Source organism: Rhamphochromis longiceps, linkage group LG12, assembly GCF_057381845.1.
Source record: "Rhamphochromis longiceps isolate RC_006_pf linkage group LG12, R_longiceps_female_GT1.1, whole genome shotgun sequence".
In the NCBI taxonomy this organism is placed as follows: Eukaryota; Metazoa; Chordata; class Actinopteri; order Cichliformes; family Cichlidae; genus Rhamphochromis; species Rhamphochromis longiceps.
Window position 1 is genome coordinate 8,014,751 of NC_140568.1, and position 19,671 is coordinate 8,034,421.

The 19,671-nt window shown below is 44.0% G+C and overlaps 1 protein-coding gene and 1 long non-coding RNA gene across 2 annotated transcripts; one reads left to right on the forward strand and one right to left on the reverse strand.

The window, feature by feature from the left end:
• Window positions 1-644: 644 nt before the first annotated feature.
• Window positions 645-5,944, reverse strand: LOC146656791 (kelch-like protein 10). The gene is made up of 5 exons (XM_085426846.1): window positions 5,723-5,944; window positions 4,155-4,638; window positions 3,128-3,742; window positions 2,259-2,408; window positions 645-1,007 (listed from the first exon to the last, which is right to left on the reverse strand). The coding sequence occupies exons 1-5, from the start codon at window positions 5,872-5,874 to the stop codon at window positions 645-647; spliced, it is 1,764 nt and encodes a 587-aa protein (XP_085282972.1). The 5' UTR covers window positions 5,875-5,944.
• A 3,882-nt stretch (window positions 5,945-9,826) lies between these two features.
• LOC146656792 (uncharacterized) lies at window positions 9,827-17,082 on the forward strand. The gene is made up of 3 exons (XR_014913966.1): window positions 9,827-13,942; window positions 14,052-14,259; window positions 15,238-17,082. It is a non-coding gene; the product is annotated as an uncharacterized LOC146656792 (long non-coding RNA).
• Window positions 17,083-19,671: the final 2,589 nt, after the last annotated feature.

Genomic DNA, 19,671 nt, shown 5'->3' on the forward strand with positions numbered 1-19,671 from the left:
GATAATATTGGCTAACATGCCGACATTTTGTGTTTGGTTTGTGCAGTGCAGAGACAGCCTCGCTTTTAGTTAATTTTAAGATTTTTTTTTTTTTTTAATCTTGAGTTTAGACAGAAGACTATTCAGAAAATAGGCTCTACTGTGAAAGAGTAAATTGACTAAGCTGAGACTGACTAGTTTAGTATAAAAGTAAGAATTGCTTTATTGGGTATTGGCTAGTACAACTGTAAAATATTGGATACATCCTTACTCAAACCTATAGACTGTTACCAGACAGAACCGCAGCTGAAATAACAAGGGAGAGTGAAAACTTCCCTTTATTCTTATGGTGTTTACCTAGCAAGAGTTGAAAAGTCCGACATGCGGCTTATTGTGATCTGGTCACCCTGTGTGCATGTCTGGTATGGCTGCTCAGCAGCCATACATTACAGGGAATGAAAAAATCTTTTCAATTTGTTATTGTTGCAATTGCATTCTCTTAATAAAACCCAGTATCCAAAGTGCAGGCTCTCCTACTGAAAGTTTTTGAGATACATACATAAAATGTCCAGTTCACCAGCAGTTTAATGCTCTAAAGATTTATTTCAGTCCTTCATGTTGGAGACTCACATGTTGACACATGGCAGTACTGCACTTTAAAGATTTTACGTGGACTCTGCTGACTCCATTGCTAATTGTAGAACATTTTCAACTGGCAGGAAGTCACGAGGAAAGGTGTACTCAGTCAGGTTGGAAAGTCCGGACATCACACAGCAGCTCAAGTCTGTGCGGAAAATATCCATGTCGCACGCCTCATACCACTCATTGGTTAAAGCGGTGTAGTACTCGACGTCCGAAGTGGTGGTGAAGCCGTTGAAACCCCCGACGACAAAGAGGCGATCATCAATTACCTCAATGCCAAAGTTGCTGCGGGGGGTCAGCATAGAGAACACGAGGTTCCACGTGTTGGTATGCGGGTTGTAAGCCTCAGCGGTGCGCAGATAGTTGTTTCCATCGAAGCCACCAACCTAAAAGTAAATACGTGGCTCAAATGATTGAATGTAAGTGTAACCAGCTTCACCGTACCCCTGTAAGAAAATGCACCTGCTATATGTCTTTAGCTGCTTTTGCACAGATACTCCAGAAAGTGACGGAAGAATTAAGTTGCAATATTGTCCAAAGTTGCCCTTAATATGTAGCAGATACAAGGAAATTGTTTACCTTAGGTGTGATCTGACTACTGGAAATACTCTGATTGGTTTAGGGTTTTACCTGGATAAAGCGAACAGCTACCTGACATATTCTCATGCTGTTATATGGAGTTTACACATAAAAGTTGTTTAAAAAAGGCCCATTAACGTCCCAGTATTTGCATTTTCACAGGCCCGCATTTGTTGGGAATGTCTAGAAAAGATCAGGGTGCAGTGGTGTGTGAAAATGACTTCTGAATTAAAAGGAGAAAGTAAAATAAAGTAGAAGCCAGCTCTTGTGGAAGTCTGTATGAGACCTTTTTTCACTCAAGCCTCAACTACAGCTATTAAAGTGCTGTTGTCTATTACACCACGCTATTATCAACAAAGATGAATAGCCCTCGACAAAAAGTATTTGTGTTTTCAGTATAAATAAGGTCACTGCATTCTGCTGATGATAACTTTTCCTTTTTTTGAATAGAGACTTAGTCTGAATAGAAAATAAATACTAAACGGTAGCTAGCTAAATAAAGAAGTGTGTCTCAGAAGGTGAGACTAAAATCTTTGCTTTTTACCAAAGGGTGCAGCTGCAAAACAACTAAATAAGTGGTTTTAAGGCAAATAGCAAGATAAATTTACAGCTAAAATGCCTACCGTCCCCAGAGGATGAGTTCTAATCACTTGGCTTATTCCCTCATTTTTCTAAAGGTATTGCAGGATAAGTTTGAAATTGTCTCTAACATATGTCCTCTATGGAACGATGAGGATGACAATGTTGGTTTTGAATAAGTATTTCTGTTGTACTGAGTGAAATGTGAAATCATCAAAGACACAACATTTTGGGAATGAGGCACATGAAAAAAAAAAGAGAGGCAGAGACATCACTAATCAGTTAAATTAATACATAGAATGAGTAAGAATGCCTTCTCTGAACCTGTGGTCAGGATAGGAATCTGATCATTGATAAATACAAAACAAAGTTAGCCAAATTCTGTGTCAGCCAAATCTGTGTTAAACCTTGCTGATCAAAGCACATTACAGATTTGATTTGTATGTTACGTGAGTGTCAGCACTACTTTGTGGTCTTACTGCAAAGACATGATCCGCATATGCAATGACACCTATCCCGCTGCGGCGGCTGTTCATGGGACTGATCATCGTCCACTGGTTGCTCTCTGGGTTGTAATATTCAGCTGTCTGCAGACACTCGTTGCCATTGAGTCCACCACAAATGTAAATCTGAAAACAAAAAAGGGACATTAAAATTTTTTACATTTCTTAGATTTCAGTTGGAAACAATGTTACCTGTAAGTGAAATGTTTCCACATCATTTGTGAAGTAAGACCGATACTCAGTACCCAAGTGTCCAACTGAAAAATATGACAATTAACAAATGTGTGTGTTTTACAATTTTTTTAATATCTGTTATATTTTAGTTGACAAGTCAACTCAACTAAAGTACTGTACATAAATGCAAAGATGCACTTGTGATCAGTTAGAAACAAAATAGATATATATTAGTATATTTTTCAACTTTTTAAACTATACTTTTAAATTTGAAAACATGAACATAGAAACCAGTTTGTGACCTATCTTGCACCTCGCTTCACTGTAAAAATGTGTATTCCCTGACTGGTTGGCAAGTGGTTGCTGGAGGTTGATGGCTGTCACTACTGTGAAATTGTAACCAGGAAGGTTTTGCACCACAAGCCTCCTTGTGTTTCCTTTGGTCGTAAGCAGACTGTTGAGGTTTGCATGGAGTACTCTGACTTACTGCAAATACTCAAACTATTTGCTGTAGAAATCTGTAGAGTCTTTCATACAACCACTGCCTAACCAGCTGAGGAGTACACATTTTCCCCTAGCAACTGGTTGTTACCAAAGGTTTCTGACAGGTCTCTAGGCCTGTGTGCCTTAGACCCTACTCTATTTCTCTGCTACTGTTTTACTTCACCCACCCGGTTGTTAAGTGTTGTGCAGCTGGCGTGGCTCCTCTGTTCGTGCATCGGTGCAATAAGACTCCACTGGTTGATTTCAGGTTGATAGCGCTCTGCACTGCTGAGTCGTACATGCCCGTCGTGGCCTCCCAGGGCATAGATGAACCCGTTCAACACAGTCACGCTCACATAGCAGCGGCGGGAGTGCATGGGCGCCACCTCATTCCAGGCGTGAGTGGTCAGGTCAAACCTACGGACGCTGTTGAAATGCTCCACCCCGTCGAAGCCACCAACGGAGTAGACGTACCCGTTGAGGAAGGCGGCTCCATGATAAGCACGAGGACACTCGAGGTTGTTCGTTACGTTGACCCAGCGGTTAGCCCGGCAATCGTAGGCCTCGATGCCGTTAGTTGGCTCACCACCACTCCACCCCCCAATGGCCAGCAGGATGGAATGAGGCAGGCGGGGACGAGCAAGAGGGTGATACAAGGCAGACATGAAGGGTCTGCTTCCTAGATCATGTATGTCTAAGATGGCATTACTTATCATGGACAGGCACTCAGAATTGGCCTCCACCAGCTCACTAGACAGCACATTGTCCTTTAGGTAGTCTGACGTCATCAATCCCAGTCGGACCTATAGAGAGATGACAGAAGAGAATGTGACTATGAATTTCAACTACATCAGTTTTAGTAAACTCAAGCTTCTTTAGGATAATGCTCCTAATGTTGTTTAATTTTCTTATTGCTAGCAAGAGAGCGACCAAAGTCAGACACCATTAGCCTTTTCGTCAACAGGGACAGTTTTTAGTCATAGCCCTAGCAACTATACTTAATAAATATAATTTATTCTATAGTATGTGTGTAGAGATCTGATACGGTTTTAATGCTCTTGAAGAGAATTTCTTAAATGTGGTTTGGCTACACCTGAAAAGAGCAACATCTCAAGATATTAAAGCATCCTTATACCCAGATGGATCGACTCAATCTATGACTTAAATGCTGAAGATTTAAGTCCAAACTAAATGTAGTAATGAAAGTTTATAGACCTTGGACAACAGAGCGGTGAGGTGTTGTTTCCGTTGTACAGGTACATGGCTAATCCACTTTGTAAGCGCTTCATACACAGTGGTCTCCAACTGCACATTGAGGTCCTCTCTATCAAGGATGTCAGCAAGTTCCTCCACAGTTAGCTGCAGGAACTCCTCCTCAAGAACAACCTGCTCAAAGTTACTGATGATGTAGTGGTAGGCCTTGGTGCGTAGTTCGGGTGATAAGCATACTTTTGTGAACTGCCAAATGCCAACGCAGTTCTCTGGGCACAGTTGCTCCCCGAGGAAGTCAGAGCAGAGTTTCACAATGTCCATTGCATTGAATTGATCAGCTGCCATGAGAAGTTCCACTACATTTTCCCCCGTTATGGAAACTGAGCCGGTGTATGCAAAGTTAATGATGAGTGCCATCATCTCAGAAGACAAGCCAGGTATGTTGAAGACCTGTTTGTCTGGGTCGCTGCAGTGGGTGAAAAGAGCCCTGAGGGTAGAGATGGAGACAGAGTAGAGAATATTAAAAGGTGTGGAGGCAACAAGATAATAAACTATGTCATGCACAAGTACTCCAAGTAACTCCAAAACAGAGTTTGTACATGTTTAGTGCACTTGATTGTTGGGTTTTCAATGTCTTTATTACATTGGCAGCATGTTTATGAAGCTATTGCCAAACACAATGCAGTCCCACACCATGACAGAGCCTCCACCGTGCTTTAAAGTTAACTCTAAACACTCACTGTTGTACCTCTATGACAAATATTGAAATCAACTCCATAGGGCCAGTTTACCCTGATATTTAGTCTAGTTATTGCGTAATTTGGCATACCTCAGTCTGTTTCCTTTCCTTATGGAAGTTCCAGTGCATGTTGCTTAATTACAGTCTCGGTTTCCCTTCCACAACCATTTCTTTTCTTTTCTTTTTTCTTAACATTTATTTATTGGTTTTAACAGGTTTTACATGAACCATGAAACCATTTCTGATGAGGATGAGGAAACCATTCCTCTGAAAATGATCGGGTACAAGCACTGGACTAAAAAGTGTGAAAATCGTCCAAACGAAACCTTTATAAGTCTTCAAAAAAACACTATTGCTCAAGTAGACTTTTAAAAAATCATCTGTTTCAAAGCAAAATATAAAAAAATGAGAGGCAACTCAAAACTTTTGCTCAGCGTATAACTGTATAACACAGTTCAACCTTTTTAGTATCAGGAAGTCTGGTGTGTCTTACTGTCTCAATAACAGTGGGGAAGATATTAATGTAACTTAATAAAACACTTCAATTAGACTTCACACAATCACCAAGTGATTCACAGTGCTTTTTAAATGGCACATTTACTGAAGTGGAATCTGGAGCTCTGTGAAGGTGATGATGAAATCTGCAAATGTTTGCATTATGTTTTGGGTGTATCTGTCAGTTGACCGTGACAAAGTCTTTCTATCAGAAAAGTTTTATGATTCAACCTGTTCCTTTTGGTTGGCACTGTTTCACCAACTAAGACCATGAATTACATTTTTCACAGGTATAAATCAGTCAACTGTCCTTCACATTATCAGGTAAGCAACTCACCTGAAGTACGGCGTACAGTTACATAGGATGATCCTGTGGACCGGAAATTCAACATCCTCCACTTTGATGATTGCATCACAAAATTGTCCCTCCAAACGGAGTTCATTATACACTGAGCTCGACTTGTATGGCAGCTGGCCTTCTTCACTCATCTTGAGTTTTGTGACTGCTTTTCTTAGTTTTTTTTGTCTGCAGTTTGTCTTGAAGTGTTCAGATCACAAAATCAAACCTAACTGAGGAATTTGGGGAATGGAGCCCATGACATCATCATGACTTGGCAACTGTTGCCATGAATTGTTTTGAAATGTATATTTACATTGTTTTAATGAACCTTTCATTGCATAAAAAAAAGCTTTGTTTTGATTTGATTTGGATTTAAGAAATTGCATATGAGCCTCACAGATAGCATACAGCATTTTGTATGTTTGCCTCACAGAGGTCACCTAGTAAAATAAGCACTTCAAAACACTCTTACGAATGGACTACAATATCATATTTAGCTCATATTTAACCTTAATAGGCCATTTTGTTTAATAAAATCACTTTGTAATATCCAAACACAGATATTACAAAGTGTGATTCATGGCTAAGCTGTTTTCTTGGGTTGTATTAGACTTTTATCTAGTTGGAAAAATGGGCTCCTGCACTTTACTGATGTACAATAGTAGTAAGAAAGAAAGAAACAAAACACATATATACACTGTATGTATAGTACAAGACTGTTATAATGACGGTGCTTGACAGTATTACCTCAGACAGGTGCAAGCAGTCACCTGTCTGAGCACAGACTGCAGATCTGTTGTTGAGCAATTTCTTTCCATTCATAGATAAATGCAGCATCCAGCTGCAATGGGTTCTGGTTGCCTCTAATGAACATGCCAGCCCAAAATTACCCAGGCATATTCAGTGGGAAAGACATCAACACTAAATGCTGGCCAAGGAAGTGTCTGGATATGCTAGTGATCTCTGGCAATGTGGAGGCGACACGCAAACTGCCACAGGCCAGGTTGTTGTACAGGTTAGAGAACTTCATCTCGATAGCTCTGTCAAGTCACTTCCACCAAGAACAGTCAGATTGATAGGTTTGTAGCTTGAACCCATCCGCTGGAACGTTGAAGACAATATAATTACACTGCAAAGCAAGACACAAGTAGGCAAGCTTCTTCATGTTTCTCGTGCACGGGAGAGAACCGGACAGGCACCGTTCCTTCGCTTGACCCCAGTTGCTCTCGTCCGTTCTCCCGTACCACTGTTCTTTTATTGAGGTTACATGAATATGCATAAGTTCATTAACATATGACGTCTACATACACACAAAGAGTACCTTGCCTGTGTGTGTGTGTGTGTGTGTGTGTGTGTGTGTGTGTGTGTGTGTGTGTGTGTGTGTGTGTGTGTGTGTGTGTGTGTGTGTGTGTGTGTGTGGACTGCTGATCAAAGGGTCAAACATCCTTGGTCAGGAAGAGGGTAGCCTCCCCCTCACCCTAGATGGTTCATCCTAGATAACACGGTGAGGAAGTCCTGCAGTTCATCTAAACAAAGAGCACTTAGACTAGAACAGACGCAACTACGTTAATCCTACCATAAAACAATAAGACACGGTATGACCTCTCATGCTCCCAAAGTGCTGTCTAATACACACAAAGTTTGCAGACTATCAAGGATCAAAACCTCTACCAATCTACAACTAATTACAAAACTCTAAGCATATATAAGTAAATATTTCTAAGCATAAATGACAATCAACAATACAAATCTAACACAGATGGTCATGCAAGGGATCACGCGGGATCATGCGTCATGCATGCTCAGCCTGGCATCAGGATTCTTCAGTCAGTTGCAGCAGGGTGGCAGTGATGACAGTATAAGGCATAGGTGTCAAACTCTGGCCCGCGGGCCAAATGTAATTGTACCAAATTATTATTAGAGCTGGCCTACTGGTATTATACAACTAATATACATATTGTTTAGTATTAAACTTTGCTTGTTCCATATTCAGTTTTTCAGCAAAACTTGTTTGAGTCCATAAGAAGAGATTCATTCTTAAATCTGGAGGAAGATTTTTTTTTTCAATAAATATTAATGTTAGCCCGCGACCTTGTTCCAGTTTTGAATTTTGGCCCACTGTGTATTTGAGTTTGACACCCCTGGTATAAGGCATACACCAGAGAAGTCATTCCTTTGTCACTATCAGTGGCTTCATCCACCTGCAGAGGAAAGCAGCTACCATGCACCTTATCATTAAGCACTCGATAGGCAACTTTACAGGGGTAGAGCACAGACGCAGTTTTAGCAGAGACACTGTTGAGCACGACGGTTTAGAAGTGTGTGTCTGAAAAAGCCCTCTGACTTGTCTTTGTGCTCTGGATGTTTGGCGTCTTAGCTTGTTAAGCTTTAAACTGTCACAAACTTGCACTTTAAGACAGACACGCTGCGGCCTCTCCTCATCACCCACCGCTGCGCAGGTATGCTTCAATTCAATTCAATTCAATTTTATTTATATAGCGCCAAATCACAACAAAAGTCGCCTCAAGGCGCTTCATAGATACAGAGAAAAACCCAACAATCATATGACCCCCTATGAGCAAGCACTTTGGCGACAGTGGGAAGGAAAAACTCCCTTTTAACAGGAAGAAACCTCCGGCAGAACCAGGCTCAGGGAGGGGCGGCCATCTGCTGCGACCGGTTGGGGTGAGAGAAGGAAGACAGGATAAAAGACATGCTGTGGAAGAGAGACAGAGGTTAATAACAGATATGATTCAATGCAGAGAGGTCTGTTAATACATAGTGAGTGAGAAAGGTGACTGGAAAGGAAAAACTCAATGCATCATGGGAATCCCCCGGCAGCCTACGTCTATTGCAGCATAACTAAGGGAGGATTCAGGATCACCTGGTCCAGCCCTAACTATATGCTTTAGCAAAAAGGAAAGTTTTAAGCCTAATCTTGAAAGTAGAGATAGTGTCTGTCTCCCGAATCCAAACTGGAAGCTGGTTCCACAGAAGAGGGGCCTGAAAACTGAAGGCTCTGCCTCCCATTCTACTTTTAAATACTCTAGGAACAACAAGTAGGCCTGCAGAGCGAGAGCGGAGCGCTCTAATAGGGTGATATGGTACTACAAGGTCATTAAGATAAGATGGGACCTGATTATTTAAGACCTTGTATGTGAGGAGCAGGATTTTGAATTCAATTCTGGATTTAACAGGAAGCCAATGAAGGGAAGCCAAAACAGGAGAAATATGCTCTCTCTTTCTAGTCCCTGTCAGTACTCTTGCTGCAGCATTTTGGATTAGCTGAAGGCTTTTCAGTGAGTTTTTTGGACATCCTGATAATAATGAATTACAGTAGTCCAGCCTGGAAGTAATAAATGCATGAACTAGTTTTTCAGCGTCACTCTGAGACAGGATATTTCTAATTTTAGAGATGTTGCGCAAATGGAAGAAAGCAGTCTTACATATTTGTTTAATATGTGCTTTGAAGGACATGTCCTGGTCAAAAATGACTCCAAGGTTCCTCACAGTGTTACTGGAGGCCAAGGTAATGCCATCCAGAGTAAGAATCTGGTTAGATACCATATTTCTAAGATTTTCAGGGCGGAGTACAATAACCTCAGTTTTATCTGAATTAAGAAGCAGAAAGTTAGCGGCCATCCAGGTCTTTATGTCTTTAAGACATTCCTGCAGTTTAACTAATTGGTGTGTGTTATCTGGCTTCATGGACAGATAGAGCTGGGTGTCATCGGCATAGCAGTGAAAATGTATGCTATGTCTTCTAATGATGCTGCCTAAGGGAAGCATGTATAATGTAAACAGAATTGGTCCTAGCACTGAACCCTGTGGAACTCCATCATTAACCTCAGTGTGTGAAGAGGACTCTCCATTTACATGCACAAATTGGAGTCTATTAGATAGATATGATACAAACCACTGCAGTGCAGTATCTGTAATACCTACAGCATGTTCTAATCGCTCTAATAGGATATTATGGTCAACAGTATCGAATGCTGCACTCAGGTCTAGCAGGACAAGCACAGAGATGAGTCCACTGTCAGAGGCCATAAGAAGATCATTTGTAACCTTCACTAAAGCTGTTTCTGTGCTGTGCTGAGCTCTGAAACCTGACTGAAACTCTTCAAATAAACCATTCCTCTGCAGATGATCTGTTAGCTGTTTGACAACTACTCTTTCAAGGATTTTTGATATGACAGGAAGGTTGGAGATTGGCCTATAATTAGCTAAGACTGCTGGGTCTAGAGATGGCTTTTTGAGTAAAGGTTTAACTACAGCCAGCTTGAAGGCCTGTGGTACATAGCCGATCATTAGAGATAGGTTGATCATATTTAAGATCGAAGAATTAATTAATGGCAGGACTTCTTTGAGCAGTTTTGTAGGAATGGGGTCTAAAAGACACGTTGATGGTTTGGAGGAAGTAATTATTGAAGTTAACTCAGAAAGATCAATTAGAGAAAAAGAGTCTAACTTAACATCAATGGTACTAAGAGTAGCTGTAGATAATATTACATCTGTGGGATGATTACTGGTAATTTTTTCTCTAATGATAAAAATTTTATTTGTGAAGAAGTTCATGAAGTCATTACTAGTTAACGTTAAAGGGATGGTTGGCTCACAAGAGCTCTGACTTTTTGTCAGCCTGGCTACAGTGCTGAAGAGAAACCTGGGGTTGTTCTTATTTTCTTCAATCAGTGATGAATAGTAAGATGTTCTGGCTTTGCGGAGGGCTTTCTTATAAAGCAGCAAACTATTTCTCCAGGCTAAATGATGATCCTCTAAATTTGTGACACGCCATTTCCTCTCCAGATTACGAGTCATCTGCTTTAGGCTACGTGTTTGAGAATTATACCACGGAGTCAAATACTTCTGATTAGAGACCTTAGTTTTCACAGGAGCTACAGTATCCAGAGTCGTACGTAGTGAGGAGGTGAAATTATTAACAAGATAATCGACCTCTGTTGGGGTAGCGTTCAGATAGCTGCTCTGCTCTGTGTTGGTACAGGGCATTGAAGATGATAACAGTGGGTGGATTATATTCTTAAACTTAGTTACAGCGCTTTCAGAAAGACATCTACTTTGATAAAGTCTACTCTCCACCGCTGTGTAATCAATTATTGTAAATGTAAATGTTATCAGGAAATGATCAGACAGGAGAGGGTTTTCAGGAAACACTGTTAAATGTTCAGTTTCTATGCCATATGTTAAAACAAGATCTAGAGTGTGATTAAAGTGGTGGGTGGGTTCTTTTACATTTTGAGAGAAGCCAATTGAGTCTAATAACAGATTAAATGCCATGTTGAGGCTGTCATTTTTAGCATCTACATGGATGTTAAAATCACCCACAATAATTATTTTATCTGAGCTCAGAACTAAATTAGATATAAAGTCTGAGAAATCAGACAGAAACTCTGCGTAAGGCCCAGGTGGACGATAGATGATAACAAGTAAGACTGGTTTCTGAGTTTCACAGCTGGGGTGGACAAGGTTAAGCATCAGGCTTTCAAATGAATTAAAAGTCTGTCTTGGTCTTTCATTAATTAATAGGCTGGTGTGAAAAATTGCTGCCACACCGCCCCCTCGGCCTGTGCTTCGAGATTTCTGGTAGTTAGAATGACTCGGGGGTGTTGATTCATTTAAACTAACATAATCATCCTGCTGCAACCAGGTTTCTGTAAGGCAGAGTAAATCAATTTGTTGATCAATTATTAAGTCATGTACTAACAGAGACTTGGAGGAGAGAGACCTAATATTTAATAATCCACATTTCACTGTTTTACTCTTTGGTTCAGATGTGGATACTGTATTGTTCTTTCTTTGTAATTGTTTATGTTTAAGTCGTTTGTTGCTGGTTTTTAGTTTGTTTTTTGTCTTTTTGGAAGCTGACACAGTCTCTATGGAGATGGGTTTTTGGGGGGGTAGCAGGAGGAGAGAAGCTGCAGAGAGGCGTGTAAGACTGCAACTCTGCTTCCTGGTCCCAACTCTGGATAGTCATATTTTGGGGGGTTTAATAAATTTGTCCATATTTCTAGAAATGAGAGCTGCTCCATCCAAAGTGGGATGGATGCCGTCTCTCCTAACAAGACCAGGTTTCCTCCAGAAGGTTTGCCAATTATCTATGAAGCCCACATCGTTTCTGGGACACCACTCAGACAGCCAGCAATTTAAGGAGAACATGCGGCTAAACATGTCACTCCTGGTCTGATTGGGGAGGGGACCAGAGAAAACTACAGAGTCCGACATTGTTTTAGCAAAGTTGCACACCGATTCAATATTGATTTTAGTGACCTCCGATTGGCGTAACCGGGTGTCATTACTGCCGACGTGAATTATGATTTGCTTGTGATTATGCTTCATCTTATCTTCTTTGGTTTGGAAACTGTAAGAAACTCCATTCCGGGTTTCTCTGAGGCGTGGGCTTTCATCATCAGAGTTCATCCTCCTATAACAATTAAAATATTCTCAAGCATGATCAACGGTTAATTACGGCACCGGCCGGAGTACCGGGAGCAGTTTGGAAGAACAAAAAGACGCGGAGCAGGTCGCAGAGAATGGGGGTGAGGGAAGACTCCAAACCTCCCTCCACCCGCTCATTGTAGTGTTGATGCATGTGTGTTCTAAGGTGCATTTAAAACCCAGGAGGGCATGGAGCTACCTGCCAGAGAGCAGCAGGTAAGCGCATGGTCCCTCCTGCTAGCCCTCAATGTCTACCGGTATGTGTATTTAACCTTGAGAGCACTTTGTTACTAGCGGCCTGTCACAAAAACACATTTTGTATAGTGTTTTTTTATTATCTTGTTAATAAAATGTATACAAATGTGTGTGATTAATCACAATGTGTTAGTGTGTAATCACCCTGAGACATGCATGCCTGTCTGTAAGAGTCAGATCTAAAGCCACTTGTGATTTGGAGATGCAGCCTGCAGATTCTGTCCAGATTATCCCAGCTCTCTTCACTATATATCCAGGCTTCACTTATCAAATCTGTAAAATTCAAGGCTGGTCCTTAAAAGTTCCCAACAATGCAAAAACTGCATAGCCACACAAGTCCCAGCGTTTCCCACCGCAGCAGCTGTGAAACGAAAGAGGAGAAAGGATGAATGAGTGTTTGCTTATCGGCTCTCCGCTCTCCCCCAAGCTGGCGTTGTTCTTGGTAGCCATGACAACGGAGATAGTCCCAGCTTTGTAAATACAGGCCCCAACACCCCAAAAAAGAAAAGAAAAAAAAAGGATTGGGATTCCCTGCGCAGACCAGGAATCCCCCTAGCAGACTGAAGACACAGATAGGACCTGAACTCAGTGAGTGTGTTCGAGCCGAGGCTCGAACCAGGGCTTGTCTGTGCTTCAAGTTGCCAGGGGCCGGCAAGTGTTCTGCGCCACCTGCCCGCCGTGGAAGCCGTGCAAATTTGCTATATTTGACTTCTCTGAATATAAATTATTTTTGAAAAGGAAAACTAATAATTTTAATGTGAGGCAAAACATGTATGGTGCTCGATAAAGATGACACGCCGACTCACTTCTTCTTCTTTCTTTTTTTTGCAAAGTTTGTTTTCATATTAAACCAGTGTCAGTGACGTCATTCTATGCGACTACCACAGTAAAGGAAAAGCCTGGATCTGTACATCTTTTTCTTTTATTTTTGTTGTCTAAAACACAAAAATCGCGAAACAGTCAGCTCACAAAGTTGCAGGTTGGTGGCAATTTGGCAGAACAGCCAATGACTTAAAACATTTAAGTGCATATATCTTGCCACAAGACATGTGCGCTAAGCTAAGTCGGCTAACTACACAGCTAATTTCATCAGGCTGCTAATGAAACATCTAAAATGACAGATGGTTAACTACACAACGGAAGTAACAGCATTACAATCACTTGATTTAATTACATTTCCCCCCCAAACTTTTGATCCAAATTAGCAAAGTACTGCAGCCATCTGAACCTTCTAGGTGTTACATGTTACAGTGTTCCACTCTGGCCAGCTTTGAAAATGGAAAACTCTTTGCGTGGTTTACTCGGTTCTGTAAATAAGGCTCCTTTCATTTGTGAGACTGTATTCCACAGCCAGTTGTCTTCTCTCCCCTTTGGTCCGCCCTTACAAGGTGAAGGTGCTGCCCACCCATGATACCAGCAAGGTGCGTGCAAGTGGATCCGGCCTTAACACCACTGGAGCGCCCACCTCTCTGCCAGTGAAGGTCACCATTGATGCCAAAGATGCAGGTGAGGGACTGCTGGCAGTGCAGATCACTGTGAGTGCATGAACGTGGACCACACAATAATGTATTCAAAGCATTGATATTTAGGTAACAGTTTTTGTTTTCTCCTGAAGGACCCAGAGGGGAAGCCCAAGAAGCAGATATCTGTGACAGCCATGATGGGACCTACCTGGTGTTTTATGTGCCAGACATGACTGACAGATACACCACTCTCATTAAGTACGGAGGAGACAAGATCCCTTATTCACCCTACTGAATCAGGGCTCTGCCCACCGGAGATGCCAGCAAGTGCACTGTCACTGAATGTTGTCCAGTGGCCAGGTAGGACTCACTTCCTTGGTTGCTTATACACTTTTAGTTTTCTTTGAAAAGGGCCCTTTAAGTCACTTGATCCATGACTTGAGCGAGCACTCTCCATTTGTTCATTTGATAGTTATTGTAGAAAAGATAAGAAATGATGCTTTAGTCTTTTTGTAAATTATAGTCAAACATACAATAAACTGAGGTATTCCCTTTGGTTAACAGAGCAATCCGATAATAAAAGTGGACAAAGCACATCGAGTTGCCACAAATATCTTTGTATATTACGCAGTGGGGCAAAAAATGAGGTGACCAAATACTTCTTTTCCACCATAATTTGCAAATCAGTTCTTTAAAACTCGGACAAGTTAGAGGTATACCTATGATGAAAATGACAGGCCTCTCTCATATTTTTAAGTGGGAGAACTTGCACAATTGGTGGCTGACTAAATACTTTTTTGCCCCACTGTATTTGATCCTGTCTCCCTCAATACTATTTAATATCTAAATGCTTGATTCATCATATTATAACAAATGTGCTGTTGTAGCTACTGACAGTGAGTTTGATTCCATTTTTTCCATCTACCAAAGAGAAATAATATCTCTTAGTGGCAGGTGGATCACACGTTGATTCTAACACTTTGCATATGACTGGGTAGGATGAGCATTTTATAAGCGCTTGTGTGGTTTTTGTTTATTTAAGGAAATACATCAGTTTCCCTTGTATTTTAAATTTGAGTGAAGATCCTAAATTGGCCCCCACTCTTCACTTTGAGAAAAGGCTAATCTGTCTTATCCCCACATGAGCACAGTCAGATATAATACAGGCTTTCACTCAGGAGCAGGAAGGCTAAAGGCTGTTTAATGTTTGATCTAACTGTGTCAGACATTTGCGTTCTCACGTGCATGGACAATATCTTGAAAACTTCAGAGCTGCAGTGCATGTGTAAAAGTGGTTAGAAAGCAGTGCTTTAACACAGGTTTTGTCTCTTTGCGTAGCTGCTCGGTCCATCCAGACTCCCCTCGATATACAACAGTGATGCCAGCAACTCAAATACAAGCTCTCTCCAAGTGATTCCTTCATCATCAACATCTGCATCCATGATCCATTAGCTCAACAGCAACATCTGTCAGCTGTGCATCCAACTCGGGGGAATCGCCTGCTGTGCTCAGCCAGTGGGCCGCAATTTCTGTGCCTTGTTGATGGCCTCGCTGTATCCTGTGCTGGAGAAAGCTGGTGAGGAGACACTGCTGGTGAGCCAGGCGGCGCTGAGCTCCATGTAGGACATCAGTAAGGCCTGTGGATACACTTCCCTCAAGGAACTGATCAATGAGAACTCTGACTACCTGCTTAATGACATATCACTCAACCTTCAGAGGCTCAGCCAGCATCCACAGGTAGTTATGAGGTGTTTTTGTTTTTAGCCCAGAATGGACACAGAAATGAGTGCTGGAGGGTTTACCCGATTTCCTTCTTTGTCTGCTTAAGCCTGTGCGTCCCTTTCAGTAAGTGATTTGAATCCACCTGACATTCAGAAGGTCGTGGTAGAGCATATCGTACGAAGGCAAGATGTCAAACACATCCAGTCCCAGGTTAGACTCCGTACCTTCTCCGGTAAGGTTCCCAGACCTAACAACAAAACTGATTATGACACGTGGCGCACACAAATTAACCTGCTCCAAAATGACCCCAGCATGTCCCCGCTGCAAATATCCAGAAAGATCCATGAGAGCCTGCTCCCACCAGCAGCTGATATAGTTAAAATGTGTGACTCACAGGTGCTATAGCGTACGGCCACAGCTTCACTCTGAGCTCCATCTCCATAGAGTGCAGACAGTGATATCTGATACTCCTTAAGACACAGGACAACAGTTTATTGAGATATTGTATTTTTTATTTCATAATATGTACTCCAACAACTCAATAGTTCTTCCCCACCTGCCTCAGGTCGCCTCCACTTAGGGAGATCCACTTAATGAGGTAAGAAACATCATCATCATCTGCAGCTTCCCAGCGCACCGTGATGTCACTGTCTGAGAAATTAGTTATCCTAAGGTCTGAAGGAGGAGGCACCTTCACTAGAAGAAAAGAATAATGTGTATGGGAATTTTTTAAAAATGGGAAAGCTACATCTTTATATCTTTCATTATTAATAACATTTACAGTACTGTGCAAAAGTCATGAGCCACACGCTGAAGTATTTCATTGGACATTATCTGTTTTTTCCAATCCTTTTTAATCCAGTTCTTGTACCTGACCATTTTCTGAGTAATGTTTTTTGTTTGTTTGTTTGTTTGTGTAAACACTTTGCACTGACCATTATTGGAGAATTAAAAAGCACCTAATTCAAGGAATATGTGTACACATAACAGAAAACTTGGGAAAGAACCAATTTGAAATCTTTAAGCACTTTGTTACTAGCGGCCTGTCACAAAAACACATTTTGTATTGTGGCATGAATAAGGCACGGCGGGACCACGGAGCGACGTTCAGAGCCAACTTTATTTGATTCACGTCACACCACACCACCACCAACCCCTGAGTCCCCGTGTTTTAACACGGCGGGCGTGATTGCGGATGCCGTGCAGGTGCGTCCGCACGGCCCCGCAGACCACGCCCCACCACATACCCCCATCGCCCGATTGAGGCCGGGGAGCAATCTGGCCGAACCTCCTCCCCCCCGCGAACTGGGGCGAGACTCGGCCCCTAAACATCGGCGCCCCAGCCCCTGACCAAGCGACGGGGAAGCGTCCGTTCTGGTGGCCGCCCGCGCATCCAGCGGCAACGGCGAAGCTGGTCCGGAGGTCGGCCGCGTAGCAAGCGGACACGGCCCCACAGGCATGGCCGTGAGCTCCTGCACACAGGCGGCTGGGCAGACGTCAGGCGCGCAGAATCGACTGGTGGCAGCGAGGCTGGACTAGCCAGCCCGCCGATCCCCGGCCTAGCGGGGCTGTCCCGCTCCTCTGCCTCCAACTCCGGCTGCACAGGCTGCCCTGGAGCAGGGACCTCCGTCTCCCCGCACAGCTGCTCCGCCACCGCCTCCGCCACTCCCGTTTGGAGCGGCTCCCCGCACTGCGCCTCCGCCCCCAGCAGGCACAGCCCCTCGCCCACCTCTGGGTGGAGCGACTCCTCTGCCTCCGGCAGGTGTAGACCCTCGCCCGCCTCGTCCTCGGCCTCCGATTGGAGCGGCTCCTCCACCGCTCCCGGCAGGAGCAGCCCTTCACCCGGCTGCTCCTCCTCCTCCGGCAGGCTCGGACCCCCGCGTGGCTCGTCCACCACCTCCGGCTGCCGAGGTGACCCACACGGCTCCTCCACCGCTTCACTGTCCTCAGGACACACTTGTGGGGGTGGCGCCCAGGCCCAGAGCAGCGCTGCCAGCTCTGCCATCTTCCCCAGGTGGCGTTCGCTCTCCTTCCGCAGCTCTTCCTGTTGGCGACGCACCTCCGCCGCCTGCTTCCGCTGGGTGGCCGCTATTTCGGCCACCCTCTCGGCCAGCTCTTTCCTTTCCTGGCTCTGGTAGGTACCCGCCATGCCGCCTCCTGGGTTTCGGCACCAATGTGGCATGAATAAGGCACGGCGGGACCACGGAGCCACGTTCAGAGCCAACTTTATTTGATTCACGTCACACCACACCACCACCAACCCCTGAGTCCCCGTGTTTTAACACGGCGGGCGTGATTGCGGATGCCGTGCAGGTGCGTCCGCACGGCCCCGCAGACCACGCCCCACCACATGTATAGTGTTTTTTTTTAATCTTGTTAATAAAATGTATACAAATGTGTGTGATTAATCACAATGTGTTAGTGTGTAATCACCCTGAGACATGCATGCCTGTCTGTAAGAGTCAGATCTAAAGCCACTTCTTTTTTTCTTTTTTTCTTTTTTTTTTGCCTGTCCCGTTTGGCTCTTTTGCCATCAGAATTGTTGTCTAAAGGCAAAGAAAGATGCCCAACGGATTTACTTTACCAAATTGACCATCCCAGCCTTGCCGTAATGGTCCATTTGATTCACCTTTTATTGTTTATTTTATTTTGGGGGAAAGAAGGGGAGAAAGAAAGAGGGAAAGAGAAACAGCTGAGAAGAGGGACGGGGGAGAAGGGCAAAAAACAAAAACCAACAGAATGAGCAGAAAAAAAAAAGAAATAAAAAATGCATATATCGATCACCTGGATCACCTGCTGAGAAAGAAAAAAAGAAAACAAGCAGAAGAGAACAAGAGTAATAGAATAAACAGCATCACAATGATATATGGGAATATGACAGTAAATACTAAATATTAAACATTATTGTGCAGCACATAAGATCAACAGAACACAGTGTGCTTTGAGGTAGGAGCCAAAAAGGGTGTAGTTTGTGGGTGTGATCACCCATGTGTACACCTGTGAGCATGGATGCGCTTGTTTTTTTTAAAAAGGTTCCTTCATGTAATGATCTGCTAGAGGGTGTGGGGGGGCCACAGCCCCGTCCTCCAGGGCATGAAGCAGGTATGGAGGAGATCAAAACTCCAGACATCCAGAGGCCCCCAGAACACAAGAGACCAAGGAAGACCAACAGAGGGGCAGCCGCGCCACTGTCCCAGAAAGAGCTGAGGAGAGTCCCAGATGAGGGCTCACTCAGCAGCCGCGGAGCAGAAGCCAGGGGGAGTTGCAGTGACGCGCCCGTGAGCTCCGCCGGCAGCCAGCCGTGCCTGAGTGACCGAGCCCCAGGCCGAGAGGCCGGGGGCACCCCACCTCCGAAGTGGCCCGAGCGAGCCCCAGGCTCCAGGCCCCGATAAGCGGCCGCCAAGGAGTGAGCCGGTGTGTACCTGGACGCCCATCCCCGGACACAAAGAACCACCAACGCACCGATGTCTGAGGGAGTCCGCCACTGGCAGGGGAAGTGGTGGTAGGGGGAGATAGGCCTCCAAACCTTGGAGGGCCTGAGATGTCCCCAGAGAGGTGGCGCCTGACACCCAACCTGACATATAGACACAGAAATACAGGCACACACATATACAAACATCCATTCCCACCCTCATGCTCTCATATGCACTTACTCCACACTCAACCAACGTGGAGACAGACATAAAGAGACGCTGTACACACGATCACACTCCCCAAGCGTACCCTACAAACCGGGTCTAGGTACCCTTGCCCCTGGAGGGGGAACTGCACCCAGACCCAGGTGGTATTACCCTTTTCCCTGCGGTGGGGGGAGGCAGACCGCCCCGACTCCGCAGCAGCAGGGAGGCCCCACACCCCAGACCGCAGTCGGACGGCCAACTCCTCCTCCTAGCCCCCCCCCCCCCCCCCCCCGCTCCAGCAGGTCGCAGAGAATGGGGGTGAGAGAAGACTCCAAACCTCCCTCCACCCGCTCATTGTAGTGTTGATGCATGTGTGTTCTAAGGTGCATTTAAAACCCAGGAGGGCATGGAGCTACCTGCCAGAGAGCAG